At 43.2% G+C, this 20,262-nt stretch overlaps 1 protein-coding gene across 3 annotated transcripts; it reads left to right on the top strand.

The window, feature by feature from the left end:
- Nucleotides 1–29: 29 nt before the first annotated feature.
- LOC118387926 (plasminogen receptor (KT)-like) lies at nucleotides 30–20,201 on the top strand. Of its 3 annotated transcripts, none has more exons than XM_035776766.2 (5): nucleotides 30–188; nucleotides 624–738; nucleotides 7,164–7,294; nucleotides 18,771–18,880; nucleotides 19,566–20,201. In XM_035776766.2, the coding sequence occupies exons 2-5, from the start codon at nucleotides 658–660 to the stop codon at nucleotides 19,691–19,693; spliced, it is 450 nt and encodes a 149-aa protein (XP_035632659.1). In that variant the 5' UTR covers nucleotides 30–188; nucleotides 624–657; the 3' UTR covers nucleotides 19,694–20,201. The 3 variants fall into 3 exon arrangements, with proteins under 3 accessions (XP_035632659.1, XP_035632660.1, XP_035632661.1); XM_035776767.2 differs by having other exon boundaries at nucleotides 46–188; nucleotides 654–738; XM_035776768.2 differs by having other exon boundaries at nucleotides 47–188; nucleotides 650–738.
- Nucleotides 20,202–20,262: the final 61 nt, after the last annotated feature.

The following is a 20,262-nucleotide window of genomic DNA, read 5'->3' as shown; positions in this document are numbered from 1 at the left end:
AATAAGTCCCTCAATGTCAAAATTCTGACCAATGAGTGAGACGCCTGTGTGTTGTGGAAAGCGCATGCTTGCTTGCTTCCGTGAACATGCCCATAGAACTTGGGAAAAGGAAACTTTAGCGGAGCAGCACACATGAATCATAACTAACTAGCGAAATACATTTATAGAATAGCGACATAAAATAAAAGGTATGTTTTTCACTGCCACAGCGAATCGACGTGCCTTTTCAAGACCGTATGCAATAATTTCAAATGTGGAAATGTTTGCCTTAACGCGCCAACTACTAATAGTAGCTAGCTGACTTTGCTAGCTAATAATGATTCAATGCACCACTAGCTAGCCACTTACTGTAAGCAGGCGTCGAGTGTCACACGTTTATAAACAGTTTTAGCTAGCTATAAATTTAACACACGTATTTTTGCACCCATGGAATGTCATTCATTGAGCAGTGCTCTATAGCTACATATATTGTTTAGCTAGCAGCAGTTGCTACCATAGAAATCCTCATTGTTTTGTTGGTGGCCCAGCCACCTACAGTCGTGTGCACATCTTGCTTTAATAGGGCCCTGAGTTTTTCCAGGCCAGGATAAACCCAGAGCCCTGACCCTTGCTTTATCTCATAGCACGTGGCTTCATTTTATTATCTAAACCAGCACCATGGGTTTTATGCTGTCTAAATCTATGGACCAGAACTTCAAGAAGCAGCAGGAGTTCATGCTGCACAACGCACGGCTCCAGGTGAGATGCTTATACATAGCCTACCAAAGTTTCCAATGAATTTCCCCATGTGAGAGGGTGGGATAATACTCTTGTACAGATTATACACGGGAGTCTGAATCATCTCTACTGACATGCCGGTCATACGTACCAGTAAAAATTTTAACATTACAATTATGGTCATTATTTAGAGAATATTTACATTATCTAAGATGTTAAGTCATCCTATGTATGTTTTCTACTTCTGGGAGGCAGTGCCGCCGCACATAGCAGTAAATGCAGCCAAAAAAATAGCCTATGATGCTACACGTGTTGTAAATAAGAATTTGTTCTTAACGGACTTTCGTAGGTAAATAAAGGTAATTTTTTAAATGTACTTGTCAATTAGACCAGTGGTTCCCAAAATGGGGGCTTGGGTGTCTCCCCCTACCCCTCCCTCATGAAGTTTGAGAACCCCTGAATTAGACTACCTCACTATATCTCACCAGTTGGAAGCCAAGGAGATGATTTTAGTTACCGTTATGTAGGCCGATGAATTGAGAAACATTTGATATGCATGGGGCCTATAAGAAGTGTGGTTCCAGGGCTTTTCAAAATAAGGTAATTATATAAAATGTCTGATTACATTCCCATGGCCTCAACATTAGACTTACCTGAAATGGGGATATAGCAGTTTATAATCTATTTAATGTTTGTGTTATTAAGTTAATTGATTTGACATCATAGGCTACTCAACCAATTTTACCACTGATTGCCCCCTATTGCAGTGGTTCTCAAACCTCTCCTCGGGGCCCCCAGAAGATTCACAATTTTGTTGTAGCTCTGAACTAGCTCACCTGGTTCACTTACACACTACCCAAACGCGTCGCGAGCGCTGCAAAATACATTTACACGTACATATTATTCAATAATTTCACCCACACTGCTTGCGTGTGCCCATGAGCGTCTGCATTGACAAGCAACTAGAAGTCCATCGCGATGCAAGTCCTGCCTTTCCCATCTCCTCATTGGCTTTTGGAAGCATATACCCACGTGGGTGATTGAAAGATGAACTGATGTCAGTCGGTTGTGGTAATACACCTTGTAAGGAAAGTTGGATGCCAATGGCCATAGTCCAAAGAAGAAAAAGCCTAGGAAGGAGAGAACTCGAAATGACTCGGATGACAGTTTTGTGTGTGGATTAATTGTCAGAGTAGAGGACCTTGTGCATTTCAGGTAAAATAACAACTCAATGTTTAGTTCCCAGGACAAATTGGCTAGCAACCGCAAGCTAGCTAAATAGGACAAATTAGCTAGCAACTGCAAGCTAGCTAGCTAAATTGCCATAAATGTTTAATGCTTTTTGACCTGTCCCCAAATGAATATAATTGGTTCAGAGTTTGTTTTGATATTTCAACTTGCGTGTCGTGATCGCGTTTGGTGTGGGGGGGACAAAATCGATATGCGTCCAGTTTGGGCATGGTGTTAGTCAAGGGCTTGATGTTTAGTTGACAAGTTGAATCAGCTGTGCTAACTTTAAAATTGATCAAATGCATGGAACAGGTGCGGGTCCCCAGGAGAAGTTTGAGAACCACTGCCTTATTGATGTTAGAAAAGTGTAAATGGCTCAAAGTGCTTACACCCCTGGTCTGTTATGTCTTCACGAATGCAAAAGCCATTACAAAGATTCCTATATAAACCTATACAATTTGTGGACATTATATATTTCTGTATCTTGGAGGGAAGGTATAGACGTTTCAGGTGTGCCTGCCTACCCAGTGGGTAAAACTGGGCAAAACTGGTTGAAATGATGTCATTACAACGGTTGTAATGGCATCTTCTCAACCAGTTTTGCCAGGTTTCTGGTTGTAAAGATGTATTTTAAACGAGTTTTGCCCACTGAGTAGCACACATATTATTTGTGCTCAGTAGTTTCCCCTAGATTCTAGAATATCACAGCAACCGCAGTCTCTAAGATGAATTGAGGTGCTTCCATCCTCTCGGGGCTAGTTTAAGCAGGTTGTAAAACAACGATTTTATTGCAATCGTTAGAGGTGGCTTTTTGCAACAAGTTAAAAAGCTTTTTCCCTCCATTTTGTAGAAGAATACATTTTGCATTTTTGCCTGTGAGGCAAACAACACCTGTGATCATTGTTTGTAGCAGAAGTGCCCATAGGTGGTGAAACTTATTAACGCCAGACATCATTGTTGTAAAAATACATACTGTAAAACGCCATTGTGTTATCATGTGCCTAATGCAACTTTCTTTTTTTCTTTTTTACATTCTTAAACGTAATGTGAGGACACAATCACCTAGAAATAGAACATTACTGTACTGTAGCCATCTCCTTGTCGATGTAAATTACTATCTGACACTTGTTAATGAATGGAATCGACCTGGCAATTTTAAAAGGATAGCTGGTTTATCTAGCATATGTCTTCTCCCTCTCTCCTGCATTAAGATGTCAAACCTACGTCACTGCTCATTGTTGTGGAATCTCAAAAACGTTTTATGTTATTGTCTATGATTTGATTATTAAATGGTCAGTTTTTATGGTGTGTCGTGCATGATTGAAGGCTATGACATTTTTATTCATCATTATCAAAATATGGGAAAAATAGCCCTCAAATTATAGGGGTGTGTGTGTGGCCTGATGTTATGAGGAAGGTGGAACAGCATTGAATCTAGATGATTATTGCTCATAATTTAGTATTTGAAGACAGTCATTCACACCCCCACTGTCTGGTCTTTCACAAAGCTCAAATTGTTTCCCTGCGTATGATGATATGTGAGATGATAAAACTTTTTGATGGTGATAAAACTTTTTGATGGTGATAAGGTTATCTCCTAACTAGGCTCAACACTAAAAATAAAAGTTGCTTTAGAAACTTGTCTTGATTATTTGAGATGGTCTCTATTGTTTGCGTTTGGTTTAATGCTCAGTCAAGAACATCCCTCCACACGGCCTTTAGGAAATGTCATTTAACTTCCTCCACAGATTAATAACCGCTTTGTCACCTCCATACTCCTCCTCCCTCGACTTCCCCACGCCTCCTGGCTTCCCGATCCCTAACCCCCTATCTGACTATTCAGAACAGATTATATTTGAGCATGACTTTGCGTTAAAGCTTGAGTTGGTAAAGGTTCTTCATAGGCCTATGTCTTGGCTGCAGGGATTTGGTATAGCCCCATGCAATCAAAGTCCTACAAAACATTGGCCTAATGCCTTACTCGGACATCAATGTGGTATACACGAGAAGAAATCTTTCTATCTGCCCGAATGCACTGGTGACCCCCTTTTGCGCTCTGAGGGCCCACTACTTACGTGGACCTAATAAAAATACACACTGCTGAAAATAAGCCTTTAAAATACCCTATACTTTATCTTAACTGTACATCTTTCCTCTGTGGTGTTTCCATTTTTTAGTGGGGGGGGGGGGGTTCTGCTTCCTTAGCCATCTCCAGTTTGATGACGCAACGTTGTTGGTGGCAAAACATGCTGAAATCGATGTCTGGTGGCCATACAATCTAAAGTGTCAAGCCCATTTAAATTACTGCAGATGACAATTCCCCACCTGCCTGATTTTAATTTTAATTTATTTTTTATTTTACCTTTATTTAATTAGGCAAGTCAGTTAAGAACAAATTCTTATTTTCAATGACGGCCTAGGAACAGTGGGTTAACTGCCTGTTCAGGGGCAGAACGACAGATTTGTACCTTGTCAACTCGGGGATTCAAACTTGCAACCTTTCGGTTACTAGTCCAACGCTCTAACCACTAGGCTACCCTGCCGACCCTGATGGTTAACCCTGGTGTCCTAGAAAAATGTCCTACCTGGCCCCATTCCATCATGGACTCCTAGTCATCCCCCTCATTTCTAATTGCCGTATCACTCACCTCTCCACCAGATAGCTGATGTGTGGTGAGCGTTCTGGCACAAAAATGGTCGCCGGGCAGCACATTGGTGGTGGATTAGGTGAGTTTCAACCTATGTAAAGCGCTAGGAGTACCTCAGTTGGTAGAAAAACGCTGTATAAATCCAATCAACTATTTATTATTAGGATACCATTTGGGACACCTTCACTGGATTACTTTTCACTTTCTACTCTGACCCGGCCCAGTGAAAGGCCTGGTTGGAGGAGGTGATCTATTCGGGCTGGAACTACCAACGAGTGCCACCCTTCTCACGTCACAACACCTCCATCTCCCTCCATGCTCTATTCAGCAGCACTCTGTTAATGGCGTTAATGATACTTGGGCAATCAGGCAGACATGATACTTCCAGCTTCTTGAGGACACAATGGCTTTCATGATTGATTGGTCATGTAACTTCTTCACAATGGGTTGTGTGACTCTAAAATCAATTGAGTAATGACTAATGTGTCTCAAATTGAGCCAATCAGTCTCACTCTACCTCTCGTCATTCAGATCACCACATGCAGAAATGTAAAGCTTTATGTTTTTATGAAATTCCATTTGAAATCTTGGAATCTAACAATTGTCTGGACTAGATTAAGCCTTGTCCTACACTATAAATAACTTTCAATGGCGATCGCCGTTGAGCTTGTTTTTTTTTTTTTTTTTTAACCATTCCTAAATGTTCAGACAATGTCAGTGATATTTTTTTGTTGTCATTATATGTCCTTTACCATGTTGTCTTAGTGCTCTGTCAATTCTGGCCCACTTACCGTTCCAATATTCAATGTTGCCACAAATGACCAAAACAATATAAATTGTCATAAATCATCATTGCATGACATACTATAATTGATGTCCTTTTTACAGTGGGGTCCGAAATTGACACCCTTGATAGAAATGAGCAAAACTGTATAACATAAAAATTCTAATACAGAGCTTTATTGTATGCTCAAATGTTTTACAATTCTATTTTATGCTAATACAATTGGTCAGAGAGAGAGATTTTGTTAAAGTAATATATAATGTATAACCCCTGTTTTCAATGCATTTCAATTCCTCACCACGCGAGGATAACGGCACAGCCTTTTTCTAAAATGTTTTATGACATGGGAGTCATTCCACCTCAAAAAGCACAAGAGGATTTTGACACCCACCATAAGATTAGCATTCCTGAAATATGATTTGATCTTTGAGAAAATAAGCTAATAGACTCCACCCAAATTGGCCATTTGTAATTTATAGGATTCATATAATCTTCAATAAATATAGTACCTAACATCCGATTTGGACCATAATTCTTCCTAACAATGAGTAAGACATGAGGAATCCAATAACATTTTAAAAAGCCACCCACTGATCCCACCCCAACAACCAATATACAGTATCAGTTCTCTGTCTGACAAGTAGTATGGAGCTGCTGCTTGGAGTATTGCTTCAACCTTTTGTAATGTACTCCCTGTGAATCTGGTGATGTTTTTTTCCCACTGTTCAGAGAAATTAGCCATTGAAGTTGATTTCATTATTTACAATACATTTGTGTGAAAGTACCAAGTTTTTCCCTCTAGATGCTGCTGTTCCTGATATTTCTTTCAATTTTGCTGGTCTCTTGTGTTTTAAATAGATCACAACATGTTATTTAACCAATAGCTTTTGTTAATGGTGAAAATACATTGTGCTGTCAACCTCACAATTCAAGGGTTTGGCTGGGAGGGCTTTACTTGGCTCATCGTGCTCTAGCGACTTCTTGTGTCATGCCGGTGCGCCTGCAGGCTGACTTCGGTCGTCAGTTGAGCGGTGTTTCCTCCGACACATTGGTGCGGCTGGCTTCCGGGTTAAGCGAGAGGGTTTTAAAGAAGCACGGCTTGGCGGGTCAGGTTTTGGAGGACGCATAACTCAACCTTCGCCTCTCCCAAGCCCATTGGGGAGTTGCAGCAATGAGACGATTGTAATCATGAAATTGGGGATAAAAAGGGGGTATAAAATAAAACATTACCAGATTCACAGGATACTTGTCAAACAGAACTGAGACTGTGTACTGGTTGTTGTGGTGTGAATGGCTTTTGACCATTTTATTGGATACTCATTGTTAGGAAGAATGATGGTCCAAATCGAATGTTAAGAACTATATTTATTAAAGATCATATTAATTAAAATGGACAATTTCGGTGTAATCAATTAGCTTAATTTAGAGATCAAATACAATTTCAATAAAATAATGTTTCAGGAATGCTAATCTTATCTGTTTCTAACTACAGACCCTATCTGAGACTGTTGGTGTCATTGCTTGTTGAAATGAGATGGAACTACCCATGGAGAACACATTGGGAGGGATCTTTATTCTTAGCAACCAGACATACTTTGGGCTGTAATTTTTGCTTTCTGCTGCTGGAAAACTTCCTTTTACGTCATAATGCAGCCAGTTTTGCCTGCTCAGTTCTGCTGCTTAACAAACTGATTTCTTACTGAGTGTAATGATGTCATTGCAACCAGTTTTGCCCACTCTAAGCTCTGACAAAGTGTGTTTCTGACCTTCCTGCCTGACCCCAGATGGAGAGACAGATCCTGATGCAGAATCAGATGAGAGAGAGACAGATGGCCATGCAGATAGCCTGGTCCAGGGAGTTCCTCAAATACTACGGCACCTTCTTCAGCCTGGCCGCACTAGGCCTCACCATCGGGTGGGTTCTCCGTAGTGTTAAGTAGGCCAGTAGGCCTACAACATGTTTGTTCACATTAAGTCTGTTCTTCAATAGTTATAGATAGGACATGGATGAGGCCATTTCGATTCATAAATATTTGTATTAAGCTGGCACTTTATTTTAACTGTACTGTACGTCAGTGTCACACTATTGGCATAAGTATGACATGACAAATGATATCTTGACTTATTACTTTTGTTATGTCATTATGACGCTGTTATGATGTACAGTTCAAATGAAGTGTTAACAGATGGTTTGATTCTCAGAAACGTACAACGGCACACTGCTGCTGCCACAGCTTGCAGACCTGAGTGGCTGCATTTCCTGCATGTTAGGTGTGAGAGGCTCACTGATCTAAAGGGTCAGGGGGTAACTGAATGATGTGAAGTGCAGTGGCCTTTAAAGCAACAACACTGTTTTATTTACAGCAGTGTCAAGGCTGTGTTGTATGCAGTACATGACCTGTTATTCACATGCAGGTTGATGTAGATGGTAGATATGTTCTTTGTCAAAACACACAACTCATACAATGCCGCCCATCGTGTTGTGTAAAGCAATATAATTTGTTTTCGAGCATATCAATGATTGTTCTAAGTATTTGTTGATTTGTCTTTGGCCATCATTAACATAAAAGGCATTGCACCGTCAATCCGACGTCTGCAGTGGCCGTACAGCATTTATTGCAATACGGCCACTGCAGAAGTCAGTGCATTCATTCATTCTTGCGCTTCACAGAGCAGAGCTGTTGTCAAGGAAGTGAGTTTGTGTGTATGCAGGCTTTAAGCCTTGGCCAGTGTTGATAATGTCAGCTAAACTGTGTGCCCCATCGTTGCAAAAATGAACATCTAGTGGTTTGAGAAAATGGTGGCGATAGATGGGGAAGCCATACTTCTAGCCCCTAGGCAACTTTGTAGTATTTGTTTTTTTAATGTATTATTTCTTACATTATTAGCCCATCTTTTTTTGTTGTGTTATAACATACAGCCTGGAAGAACTTTTGGATATCAGAGTGACGGTAACTCGCCAGCATCCCGAATCAGATCCTTTGTTCGTATCTCCCAGGGCAATTTAACTGATTCCAGAGGTTGACCCAAAACACCGCCGGCGGAGAAGAGGTATTAGGAGTGGACTTCCAGTCCGACTCAGGAGGTGCACACATCATCCACCGCTTCCGAGTATATTATGCTCTAATAGTCTCTGGATAATAAAGTTGACGAGCTCAGGGCGAGGATTTCCTTCTAGACATCAGGGATTGTAACATACTCTGTTTTACAGAAACATGGCTCTCTCAGGATGTACTGTCTGAGTCAGTACAGCCAGCTGGGTTCTCAGTTAATCGTGCAGACAGGAATAAATATCTCTCTGGAAAGAAGAAGGGCGGGGGTGTATGTTTCATGATTAACTACTGTTATTGTGATAACATACCGTAAGTCATGTCCTTTTGTTCACCCAACCTACTGTAGAATACCTCAATCAAATGCTGACCGTATCACCTCCCAAGAGGTTTGGTTATAGTCACAGCCGTGTATATTCCCCCTCAAGCCGATACAACGATGACCTTCGAACTTCACTGGACTTTATGCAAACTGGAAACCACAAATTCTGAGGCTGCATTTATTGTAACTGGGGAAAGCAAACAAAGCAAATTTGAGGAAAATGCTACCGAAGTTCTATCAACACATTGACTGTAGTACTTGCGCTGCTAAAACATTGGACCACTGCTACTCCATCTTCCGGGATGCCTACAAGGCACCCCCCCCCGGAAAATCTGATTACGACTCCATTTTGCTCCTCCCTTCCTTATAGGCATAAACTCAAACCGGACGTGCCTGTGCTAAGGACTGTTCAACACTGGTCTGACCAATCGGAATTCATGCTTGATGATTGTTTTGATCACGCGGACTAAGAAATGTTCCGGGTAGCCTCCGAGAATAATATTGATGAATACACTGATACGGTGACTGATATCATCAGGAAGTGTATAGGAGATGTTGTACCCACTGTGACTATTAAAACCTAACCGAATCAATAAACTGTGGAAAGATGGCAGCATTCGAGCAAAACAAAGCGTGAACCACCGCATTTAACCATGGCAAGGTGACTGGGAATATGGCCGAATACAAACAGTAGTTATTCCCCTCCGTAAGGCAATCAAAACAGGCAAAATGTCAGTGTGGAGTCGCAATTTAACAGCTCAGACACGAGACGTACGTGGCAGAGTCTACAGACAATCATAGACTACGAAGGGAAAACCAGCCACACCGACGTCTTGCTTCCAGACAAGCTAAACACCTTCGCCCGCTCTGAGGATAACAGAATGCCACCGACACGGCCCACTGCCAAGGACTGTGGGCTCTCTTTCTCCGTGGCTGACGTGAGTGAGACATTTAAGTTTGTTAACCCTCGCAAGGCTGCCGGCCCAGACGGCATCCCTTGCCGCTTCCTCAGAGCATGCGCAGACCAGCTGGCTGGAGTGTTTACGGACATCATATCTCCCTATCCTAGTCTGCTGTCCCCAAATGCTTCAAGATGGCCTCCATTGTTCCTGTATCCAGGAAAGCAGGTAACTGATTAAAATGAATATCGCCCCGTAGCACTCACTTTTGTCATCATGAAGTGCTGTTTAGGGTATCTATCGTCAGCTATGCTAGTGATGACAGTGATAATGATCAAAATATACAGTTGGAGTCATTAACTCGTTTTTCAACAACTCCACAAATTTCTTGTTCACAAACTATAGCTTTGGCAAGTCTGTTTGGACATCTACTTTATGCATGACACAAGTAATTTTTCCAACAATTCTTTAGAGATTATTTCACTATCACAATTCCAGTGGGTCAGAAGTTTACATACACTAAGTTGACTCTGCCTTTTAAACAGCTTGGGAAATGATGTTATGGCTTTAGAAGCTTCTGATACGCTAAGTGACATAATTTGAGTCAATTGGAAGTGTACCTGTAGATGTATTTCAAGGCCTACCTTCAAACTCCGTGCCTCTTTGCTTGACATAATGGGAAAATCAAAAGACATCTGCCAATAGACCTCCACAAGTCTGGTTTGTCTTTGGGAGCAATTTCCAAGCGCCTGAAGGTACCACATTCTGCCAAGATGGCGTAGCAGTCGGACGTGTGTTTTGTCTTGTCCCGTCCTGTCTAGTGTAAATATAGTTTTCTTCGTTTTTTTTTCTGTATATATTTCGTACATATTTTAATCTCACTTTCCAACTAGAGCTGAATATACTCTCCTGCAACCCGCATCACCCAATGTGGTACGGATCTGCTTTTTCTATACTTTACTTTTCAGAAAGCCAGCTAAACTTACTAGCTAGTACTCAGTTAGCCATTGCTAGCGGTCTTCAAAGCTAACTAGGACACCAGCGCGACATCAACCCAGAGCATATCAGACTGCTCTTTCTCTACCACATCTCCGGATTCCTACCGCAAGCTCTGAACCTTTACACCGGATCATCGCAACTAGCTAGCTGCAATCCGAGTGGCTACTCCTGGCTAACGTCTCTGTCCCAAACCAGCACCAGTTAGCCTTGAGCTAAGCCCATCTCCCGTCTAGCCGAAGAGGCCCAACAATACCTCTTTTGCCAATTGGCCTGGACCCTTTACTGCCGACACGGAGCCCCGCCGATCCATCACGACTGGTCCGCCGACATAATCGTCCGAGGTGGTTTCAACAGGCTTTTTCGTTGCGACATCGCCAAAGATCCATCTGCTGGCCAAGGCCCGCGAGCTTTCTGAAACGCTGTGTCTCCAGCTCACCTAGCGTACTAGAGCACCTGTAGCATACTCCTGGGCTACAATTACCCGGGCCCACGACTGGTCTGTCGATGTCACCGCATGAAGAGGAATAAACAGACTCCATCGCGACGTCCCCCAAAGGTTAGCTCTCAAGCCCTCGCTATCTCCCTGCTTGCTAATTCGGCCTGCTAACGGCTAGCTTGTCTAGCCCGGGCCTACGAACTGTTAGCTTGTTAGCACAGGCCTGCTAACCATCTGAATCACCGCATCCCAAACACTCTGAACCCATTTACTTTCTATCTCTCTTTGATTTTTATTTTGTTTATACCTTCCGGAAACCTGCCTCACCCACTGTGATACGGAATCGCTATTACTTTTAATTTTTATTTTATTTTTATGACACACTCAAGAACCTCCAGACGCTAACTAGCTACAAGCTATTTAGTCATTGTTAGTTTTTTAAAAACCTGGATAACACTCGCCAGCCCAGCTTCCCTGCCCATCCACCGCTGCCCCCTGGACACTGATCTCTTGGCTATATAGCTGACGCACGCTGGACTGTCCATTAGGACTGTCCATTAATCACGGTACCCCATTCTGCTTGTTTGTTTATCTGTCGGCCCAGTTGCCTAGTCAACGCCATTTTACCTGCTGTTTGTTGTGCTAGCTGATTAGCCTCGCCTACTGTTTTTAGCTAGCTTTCCCAATTCAACACCTGTGATTACTGTATGCCTCGCTGTATGTCTCTCTCAAATGTCAATATGCCTTGTATACTGTTGTTCAGGTTAGTTATCATTGTTTTAGTTCACAATGGAGCCCCTAGATCCACTCTGCATACCCCTGTTACCTCCTTTGTCCCACCCCCACACATGCGGTGACCTCACCCATTACAACCAGCATGTCCAGAGATACAACCTCTCTCATCATCACCCAGTGCCTGGGCTTACCTCCGCTGTACCCGCACCCCACCATACCCCTGTCTGCGCATTATGCCCTGAATATATTCTACCATGCCCAGAAACCTGCTCCTCTTATCCTCTGCCCCCAACGCTCTAGGCGACCAGTTTTGATAGCCTTTAGCCGCACCCTCATACTACTCCTTCTCTGTTCCGCGGGTGATGTGGAGGTAAACCCAGGCCCTGCATGTCCCCAGGTACCCTCATTTGTTGACTTCTGTGATCGAAAAAGTCTTGGTTTTATGCATGTCAACATCAGAAGCCTCCTCCCTAAGTTTGTTTTACTCACTGCTTTAGCACACTCTGCTAACCCTGATGTCCTTGCCGTGTCTGACTCCTGGCTCAGGAAGGCCACCAAAAATTCAGAGATTTCCATACCCAACTATAACATCTTCCGTCAAGATAGAACTGCCAAAGGGGGCGGAGTCGCAGTCTACTGCAGAGATAGCCTGCAAAGTAATGTCATACTTTCCAGGTCCATACCCAAACAGTTTGAACTACTAATTTTGAAAATTACTCTCTCCAGAAACAAGTCTCTCACTGTTGCCGCCTGCTACCGACCCCCGTCAGCTCCCAGCTGTGCCCTGGACACCATTTGTGAATTGATCGCCCCCCACCTAGCTTCAGAGTTTGTTCTGTTAGGTGACCTAAACTGGGATATGCTTAACACCCCGGCAGTCCTACAATCTAAGCTAGATGCCCTCAATCTCACTCAAATCATCAAGGAACCCACCAGGTACAACCCTAACTCTGTAAACAAGGGCACCCTCATAGACGTCATCCTGACCAACTGGCCCTCCAAATATACCTCCGCTGTCTTCAACCAGGATCTCAGCGATCACTGCCTCATCGCCTGTATCCGCCACGGAGCCGCAGTCAAACGACCACCCCTCATCACTGTCAAACACTCCCTAAAACACTTCTGTGAGCAGGCCTTTCTAATCGACCTGGCCCGGGTATCCTGGAAGGACATTGACCTCATCCCGTCAGTTGAGGATGCATGGTCATTCTTTAAAAGTAACTTCCTCACCATTTTAGATAAGCATGCTCCGTTCAAAAAATGCAGAACCAAGAACAGATACAGCCCTTGGTTCACTCCAGACCTGACTGCCCTCGACCAGCACAAAAACATCCTGTGGCGGACTGCAATAGCATCGAATAGCCCCGTGATATGCAACTGTTCAGGGAAGTCAGGAACCAATACACGCAGTCAGTCAGGAAAGCTAAGGCCAGCTTCTTCAGGCAGAAGTTTGCATCCTGTAGCTCCAACTCCAAAAGTTCTGGGACACTGAAGTCCATGGAGAACAAGAGCACCTCCTCCCAGCTGCCCACTGCACTGAGGCTAGGAAACACGGTCTCCACCGATAAATCCATGATTATCGAAAACTTCAATAAGCACTTCTCAACGGCTTGCCATGCCTTCCGCCTGGCTACTCCAACCTCGGCCAACAGCTCCGCCCCCCCCGTAGTTCCTCACCCAAGCCTCTCCAGGTTCTCCTTTACCCAAATCCAGATAGCAGATGTTCTGAAAGAGCTGCAAAACCTGGACCCGTACAAATCAGCTGGGCTTGACAATCTGGACCCGCTATTTCTGAAACTATCTGCCGCCATTGTCGCAACCCCTATTACCAGCCTGTTCAACCTCTCTTTCATATCGTCTGAGATCCCCAAGGATTGAAAGCTGCCGCAGTCATCCCCCTCTTCAAAGGGGGAGACACCCTGGACCCAAACTGCTATAGACCTATATCCATCCTGCCCTGCCTAAGGTCTTCGAAAGCCAAGTCAACAAACAGGTCACTGACCATCTCGAATCACACCGTACCTTCTCCGCTGTGCAATCTGGTTTCCGAGCCGGTCATGGGTGCACCTCAGCCACACTCAAGGTACTAAACGATATCATAACCGCCATCGATAAAAGACAGTACTGTGCAGCCGTCTTCATCGACCTCGCCAAGGCTTTCGACTCTGTCAATCACCATATTCTTATCGGCAGACTCAACAGCCTCGGTTTTCGGATGACTGCCTTGCCTGGTTCACCAATTACTTTGCAGACAGAGTTCAGTGTGTCAAATCGGAGGGCATGCTGTCTGGTCCTCTGGCAGTCTCTATGGGGGTGCCACAGGGTTCAATTCTCGGGCCGACTCTTTTCTCTGTATATATCAATGATGTTGCTCTTGCTGCGGGCGATTCCCTGATCCACCTCTACGCAGACGACACCATTCTATATACTTTCGGCCCGTCATTGGACACTGTGCTATCAAACCTCCAAACGAGCTTCAATGCCATACAGCACTCCTTCCGTGGCCTCCAACTGCTCTTAAACGCGAGTAAAACCAAATGCATGCTTTTCAACCGATCGCTGCCTGCACCCGCATGCCCGACTAGCATCACCACCCTGGATGGTTCCGACCTTGAATATGTGTACATCTATAAGTACCTAGGTGTCTGGCTAGACTGCAAACTCTCCTTCCAGACTCACATCAAACATCTCAAATCAAAAATCAAATCAAGAGTCGGCTTTCTATTCCGCAACAAAGCCTCCTTCACTCACGCTGCCAAGCTTACCCTAGTAAAACTGACTATCCTACCGATCCTCGACTTCGGCGATGTCATCTACAAAATGGCTTCCAACACTCTACTCAGCAAACTGGATGCAGTCTATCACAGTGCCATCCGTTTTGTCACTAAAGCACCTTATACCACCCACCACTGCGACCTGTATGCTCTAGTCGGCTGGCCCTCACTACATATCCGTCGCCAGACCCACTGGCTCCAGGTCATCTACAAGTCCATGCTAGGTAAAGCTCCGCCTTATCTCAGTTCACTGGTCACGATAGCAACACCCATCCGTAGCACGCGCTCCAGGAGGTGTATCTCACTGATCATCCCTAAAGCCAACACCTCATTTGGCCGCCTTTCGTTCCAGTACTCTGCTGCCTGTGACTGGAACGAATTAACAGTTTTGCAAAAATCGCTGAAGTTGGAGACTTTATCTCCCTCACCAACTTCAAACATCAGCTATCCGAGCAGCTAACCGATCGCTGCAGCTGTACATAGTCTATAGGTAAATAGCTCACCCATTTTCACCTACCTCATTCCCATACTGTTTTTATTTATTTACTTTCCTGCTCTTTTGCACACCAATATCTCTACCTGTACATGACCATCTGCTCATTTATCACTCCAGTGTTAATCAGCAAAATTGTATTATTCGCCTACCTCATGCCTTTTGCACACATTGTATATAGACTGCCCATTTTTTCTACTGTGTTATTGACTTGCTAATTGTTTATTCCATGTGTAACTCTGTGTTGTCTGTTCACACTGCTATGCTTTATCTTGGCCAGGTCGCAGTTGCAAATGAGAACTTGTTCTCAACTAGCCTACCTGGTTAAATAAAGGTGAAATAAAAAAATAAAAAAATTCATATGTACGAACAATAGTTTGCAAGTATAAACTCCATGGGACCACTCAGCCATCATACCACTCAGGAAGGAGACGTGTTCTTTCTCCTAGAGATGAACGTACTTTGGTGCGAAAAGTGCAAATCAATCCCAGAACAACAGCGAAGGACCTTGTGAAGATAATGGAGCAAACAGGTACAAAAGTATCTATATCCACAGTAAAAATGAGTCCTATATCTACGCTCATCAAGGAAGAAGCCACTGCTCCAAAACCGCTATCAAAAAGCCAGACTACGGTTTGCAACTGCATATGGGGACAAAGATCGTACTTTTTGGAGAAATGTCCTCTGGTCTGATGAAACAAAAATTGAACTGTTGGCCACAATGACCATCGTTATGTTTGGAGGAAAAAGGGGAGGCTTGCAAGCCGAAGAACACCATCCCAACCGTGAAGCATGGGGGTGGCAGCATGTTGTGGGGGTGGCAGCATCATGTTGTGGGGGTGCTTTGCTGCAGGAGGGACTGGTGCAGGAAACAAAATAGATAGCATCATGAGGAGGAAAATTATGTGGATATATTGAAGCAACATCTCAAGACATCAGTCAGGAAGTTAAAGCTTGGTCGCAAATGGGTCTTCCAAATAGACAATGACCACTAGCATACTTCAAAAGTTGTGGCAAAATGGCTTAAGGGCAACAAAGTCAAGGTATTGGAGTGGCCATCGCAAAGCCCTGACCACAATCCTATTGACAATTTGTGGGCAGAACTGAACAAGCGTGTGCGAGCAAGGAGGCCTACACACCTGACTCAGTTACACCAGCACTGTCAGGAGGAATGGGCCAAAATTCACCGAACTTATTGTGGGAAGGTTGTGGAAAGTTACCCAAAACATTTAACCCAAGTTAAACAATTTCAAGGCAATGCTACCAAATACTATTTGAGTGTATGTAAACTTCTGACCCACTGGGAATGTGAATTAAGAAATAAAAGCTGAAATAAATCACTCTACTATTAGTCTGACATTTCACATTCTTAAAATAAAGTGGTGATCCTAACTGACCTAAAACAGGGAATTTTTACTAGGATTAAATGTCAGGAATTGTGAAACTGAGTTCAAATGTATTTGGCTAAGGTGTATGTAAACTTCCGACTTCAACTCTACAAGCCCTTAACCTACAATACAGATCAAATAATTCAAGGCCAATTTAACCAGCATGGCTATCACAGCATTCTGCAGCGATATGTCACCCCAAGTGGTTTGCGCTTGATGGGACTATCTTTTGTTTTTCAACAGGACAATGACCCAACACACCTCCAGACTGTGTAAGGGCTATTTGTCCAAGAAGGAGAGTGATGGAGAAGCTGCATCAGATGACCTGGCCTCCACAATCCCCTGACCTCAACTAAATTGAGATGGTCGGACCGCAGAGTGAAGGAAAAGTAGCCAACAAGTGCTCAGCATATGTGGGAACTCGTTCAAGACTTGGAAATGCATTCCAGGTGAAGCTGGTTGAGAGAATGCCAAGAGGGTGCAAGAAGTTCATCAAGGCAAAGGGTGGCTATTTGAAGAATCTTACCCTCCCTAAATGCTTGAAGAAAAAAGTGACCCTCCCCTGTAACCAAAATAATAATAAAAACATAACGTGGATGGCCGAGAGCAAGAGATGTAGTGCAACAGAACCAGTTACAACTGAAGTATCTGATTATCAATACATTTGCAAAAAGCCATTTGTTTTTTTAACATGGCGGCCACATATAATCCAGTAGGCCTATATGCGCTTGTAACTGTTAACTATCCTTTTTTAAATAATCAATTTTATTCCATGATATTGTTGTGTTGCGTGTGATAAGGGCATGGGAGTATAAGAGCATCTGCTAGGCTAAATTAACAAACAAGGCATGCATAGCTCACCGCATGATCCTCAAACCAAAGACTGTCCAAACTTGTGTTTCTAAAAGTGAATTCAAAAAGGCACTGTGTAGCCTAGTAAGGCATTTTTCATTTAATTATTTAATTCTAAGTAATAATTTTGTAAAATGTATTTTAATACAGTTTAAATGTGAAATGTATAGGGATGCTGTTGTGTTGTCGAAATGCTGAGCGTTCCTTCTAGCCTGTAGTGCAGGGGTGTCAAACTCATTCCACCGAGGGCTGGTTGTCTGCGGGGTTGTCTGCGGGGTTTCCCCCCACTTAAGACTTATACAACCAGGTGAGGGGAGTTCCTTACTAATTAATGACCTAGTGGAGCAAAAGCCCACAGATACTCCAAGGAATGAGTTTGACACGTGCTGTAGTGTCACAAATTCTTCACAATTTCTTAAATGGCAGGCAATAGCCTCAAAATAATAATAATAATAAATAGCCTAAATAATTAGGCTACCTGGCTTGCTCCTGACTGATTTAGAGTGTAGTATGTTGTTTAATAGCCTGTTGAAATGTTGGACATCAATTGAGTGACAAAATCACACACTACTTCCAAAGCAAAGTGCATTTTTTTGTCTTCTCGGCTATAGAAGGTTGCTGCGCAGCCTCTGAATGTCAAATCAAAGATGTCCCATATGCATCGGAGTCACGTCTGGCATTTTGCAGCTTGCTTCTAGCATAAAGCATTGCGTACTAAGGTGTTATAGATCACTTTATATAATCAAGGCCTTAAATGTTTTTAAGTCAAAATCAGTCAAAATGGGGAGGGAGAAACCGTGTGTATTCTGCACCAGGATCATGGAACTCCTGTTGTGTATATGGGACACCACCAAGGAAGGTATGACCACTGACATGTTGGCCAAGGTGGCCCCATTACCACCAGACAAAATGACAATAAGCACAGTATCTGTATCGGCTGGGAATGAAAGGTGCACAATGTTATATATTAGCATGACACTGCTTCTATGGTGTGATATAAAAGGTTGCTTATTCTACATGAACCTGTTACATTTGAAAGTTATCAAAAAAACACAGTTTAGAATATCTAGCTAGGTAAGTTCAGCAATTGCATTCTTCTCGTATTACTCTGTAGGCTACTGACCAATTCAAAGTTTTCTCCGGCATCTCACATACATCTAGCCTGTAGTTATTGAACTCAACCCGCAGGAGGTATATTTGTTTTGATTGAGTGGGGGAAAACAGCTGCGGGCAAGGTTCTGACAGATGGGTGTCTTGGTGGTGGAAAGGACACACCCACATCAAACCACACCCCTAAGCCAACTCACGTTTGGCTTCTGTCATGGCCTGCCAGCATTTCTTGAGGAGCAAGCCAAAAAACTTAGCCCAGCGGGTGCAGTTCCCTTGTAATTGTTAGTTTCTCTCTGTGACAGTCTAATGTTCCACTATCTCCCACTCTTGCAGTGCCATTAAGAAGAAGAAGCCTGTTCTCTTTGCCCCTGTCGTGCCTCTCAGTTTTGTCCTGGCCTATCAGATGGACATGGCGTATGGAACGCTAATCTACCGAATGAGGGGTAAGTACTTCTCCCTCTAGCATGTGCACAGACAGCTGACCCAAAACATATTTTGAAAACTCATGTTTTATTTTCATTGTCCTTTCACCGTGGATGCGTAACCAGGTCAATGCAGTACAGCTCAGCTCGGTCATGTGAAAGGGGTATTTTAGCTCACAATCACATCTGTTAGTGATTTCACCGAGACAGGGTAGTCAATCACCTAATTTCAGTTATAAAAAAATCACCTTAAGAAGAAAAAGACAGATCTTGCTTTGATTTGTGTGACTTCTCTCTGTCAAACTTCAAACATTCTGGGACATTGTTTATTGGGTTCCATGCTCATTAGGTATGGAGAAAGCCATTTGGATACCCTGGGCTGCTTTTAGTCACTTCCGAAAGCTTCACTGCTTCACAAAAATACTTGGGTTTGATTTTCTTTCAGCCAACAAGAAACCTTCCAAGGCATATCCACCCTCAGATAAATTGAAAGATACATTAAATGTGGGAACCAAATTCTTGCTGTAGTCAGTTACTACAGTATAGAGTAGATGTGATTTCAACAATACCCACAGCAGACCACCACAGTTTGATATCAGTATTTTGGATGAAAGCAATAACCTAATTTCTGTGATCTGAAAAGAAAATGAACAATAAAGTATTCTTCGCTTGCTTGATGTCACTTCCTGCCCGTGTGGGTCCCCAGGAGAGGCGGAGAGCATCATGGTCTCAGAACACGACCGATTGGACCTTCCACACGGTGTGCCCAACTTCGAGAGCATTGAGAAGGCAAGAAGAGCCAAGACCGCCCTCGGCTCCCTCTTTGAGAAATGACACTGTCATGATGGGTGTGTTGTCCAGTGTCACACCCCTCTGATCTCCACCCCTGGAAGTGAGTGAGTGATGCTCCTCGGTCCCCAAGATCAACGTTCATCAGGTCTTCACATGCTATCGAAATGATCGGAAACTCTGTAAATACAAGTACCTAGTTAGATATTTTAGCGTTTCTGATCATTCCGATAGCACGTGAATGCGAAATTACACAGCCAGCCATGCACATAGGACACTTATTGGGCTGACCTAGGAATGACTGTTGTGATCAAAATCTGCCTTGTTTTAGAATTATCTACACCAGTGGTGTTCAGATATATAGTTAATGGAAAATTGGGTTTGTTTCATTTTAGCCTTAGAATTTGTGGCCACATTAAAATGGACTTCAAATGCCTAAGATGAATGGTAAGCAGTCACTACTCAGCCCTGCACTACTGTCAAAAGTTTGTAAACATTGTGTAAAAGAAGTCAACTGCTGATGATACTACTAATAAAATATGATTGTCTGTAAGCAGGACCATGTGGATATTTCTCATGACAAAGTTTACTTTCTGGAATAGGAAAAAATCATA

The sequence above is a fragment of the Oncorhynchus keta genome, chromosome 9 (assembly GCF_023373465.1).
Source record: "Oncorhynchus keta strain PuntledgeMale-10-30-2019 chromosome 9, Oket_V2, whole genome shotgun sequence".
Taxonomy (NCBI): domain Eukaryota; kingdom Metazoa; phylum Chordata; class Actinopteri; order Salmoniformes; family Salmonidae; genus Oncorhynchus; species Oncorhynchus keta.
Note: the sequence above shows the minus strand (reverse complement) of the source record. Positions and strands in the feature narration are given on the sequence as shown.

Excerpts from the sequence above, each read along its gene's own strand:
- LOC118387926 (XM_035776766.2), top strand. The coding sequence starts at position 658 with ATGGGTTTTATGCTGTCTAAATCTATGGACCAGAACTTCAAGAAGCAG. Across the intron at positions 739-7,163 it reads TGCACAACGCACGGCTCCAG|ATGGAGAGACAGATCCTGAT; the intron begins GTGAGATGCTTA and ends GCCTGACCCCAG. Across the intron at positions 7,295-18,770 it reads GCACTAGGCCTCACCATCGG|TGCCATTAAGAAGAAGAAGC; the intron begins GTGGGTTCTCCG and ends CCACTCTTGCAG.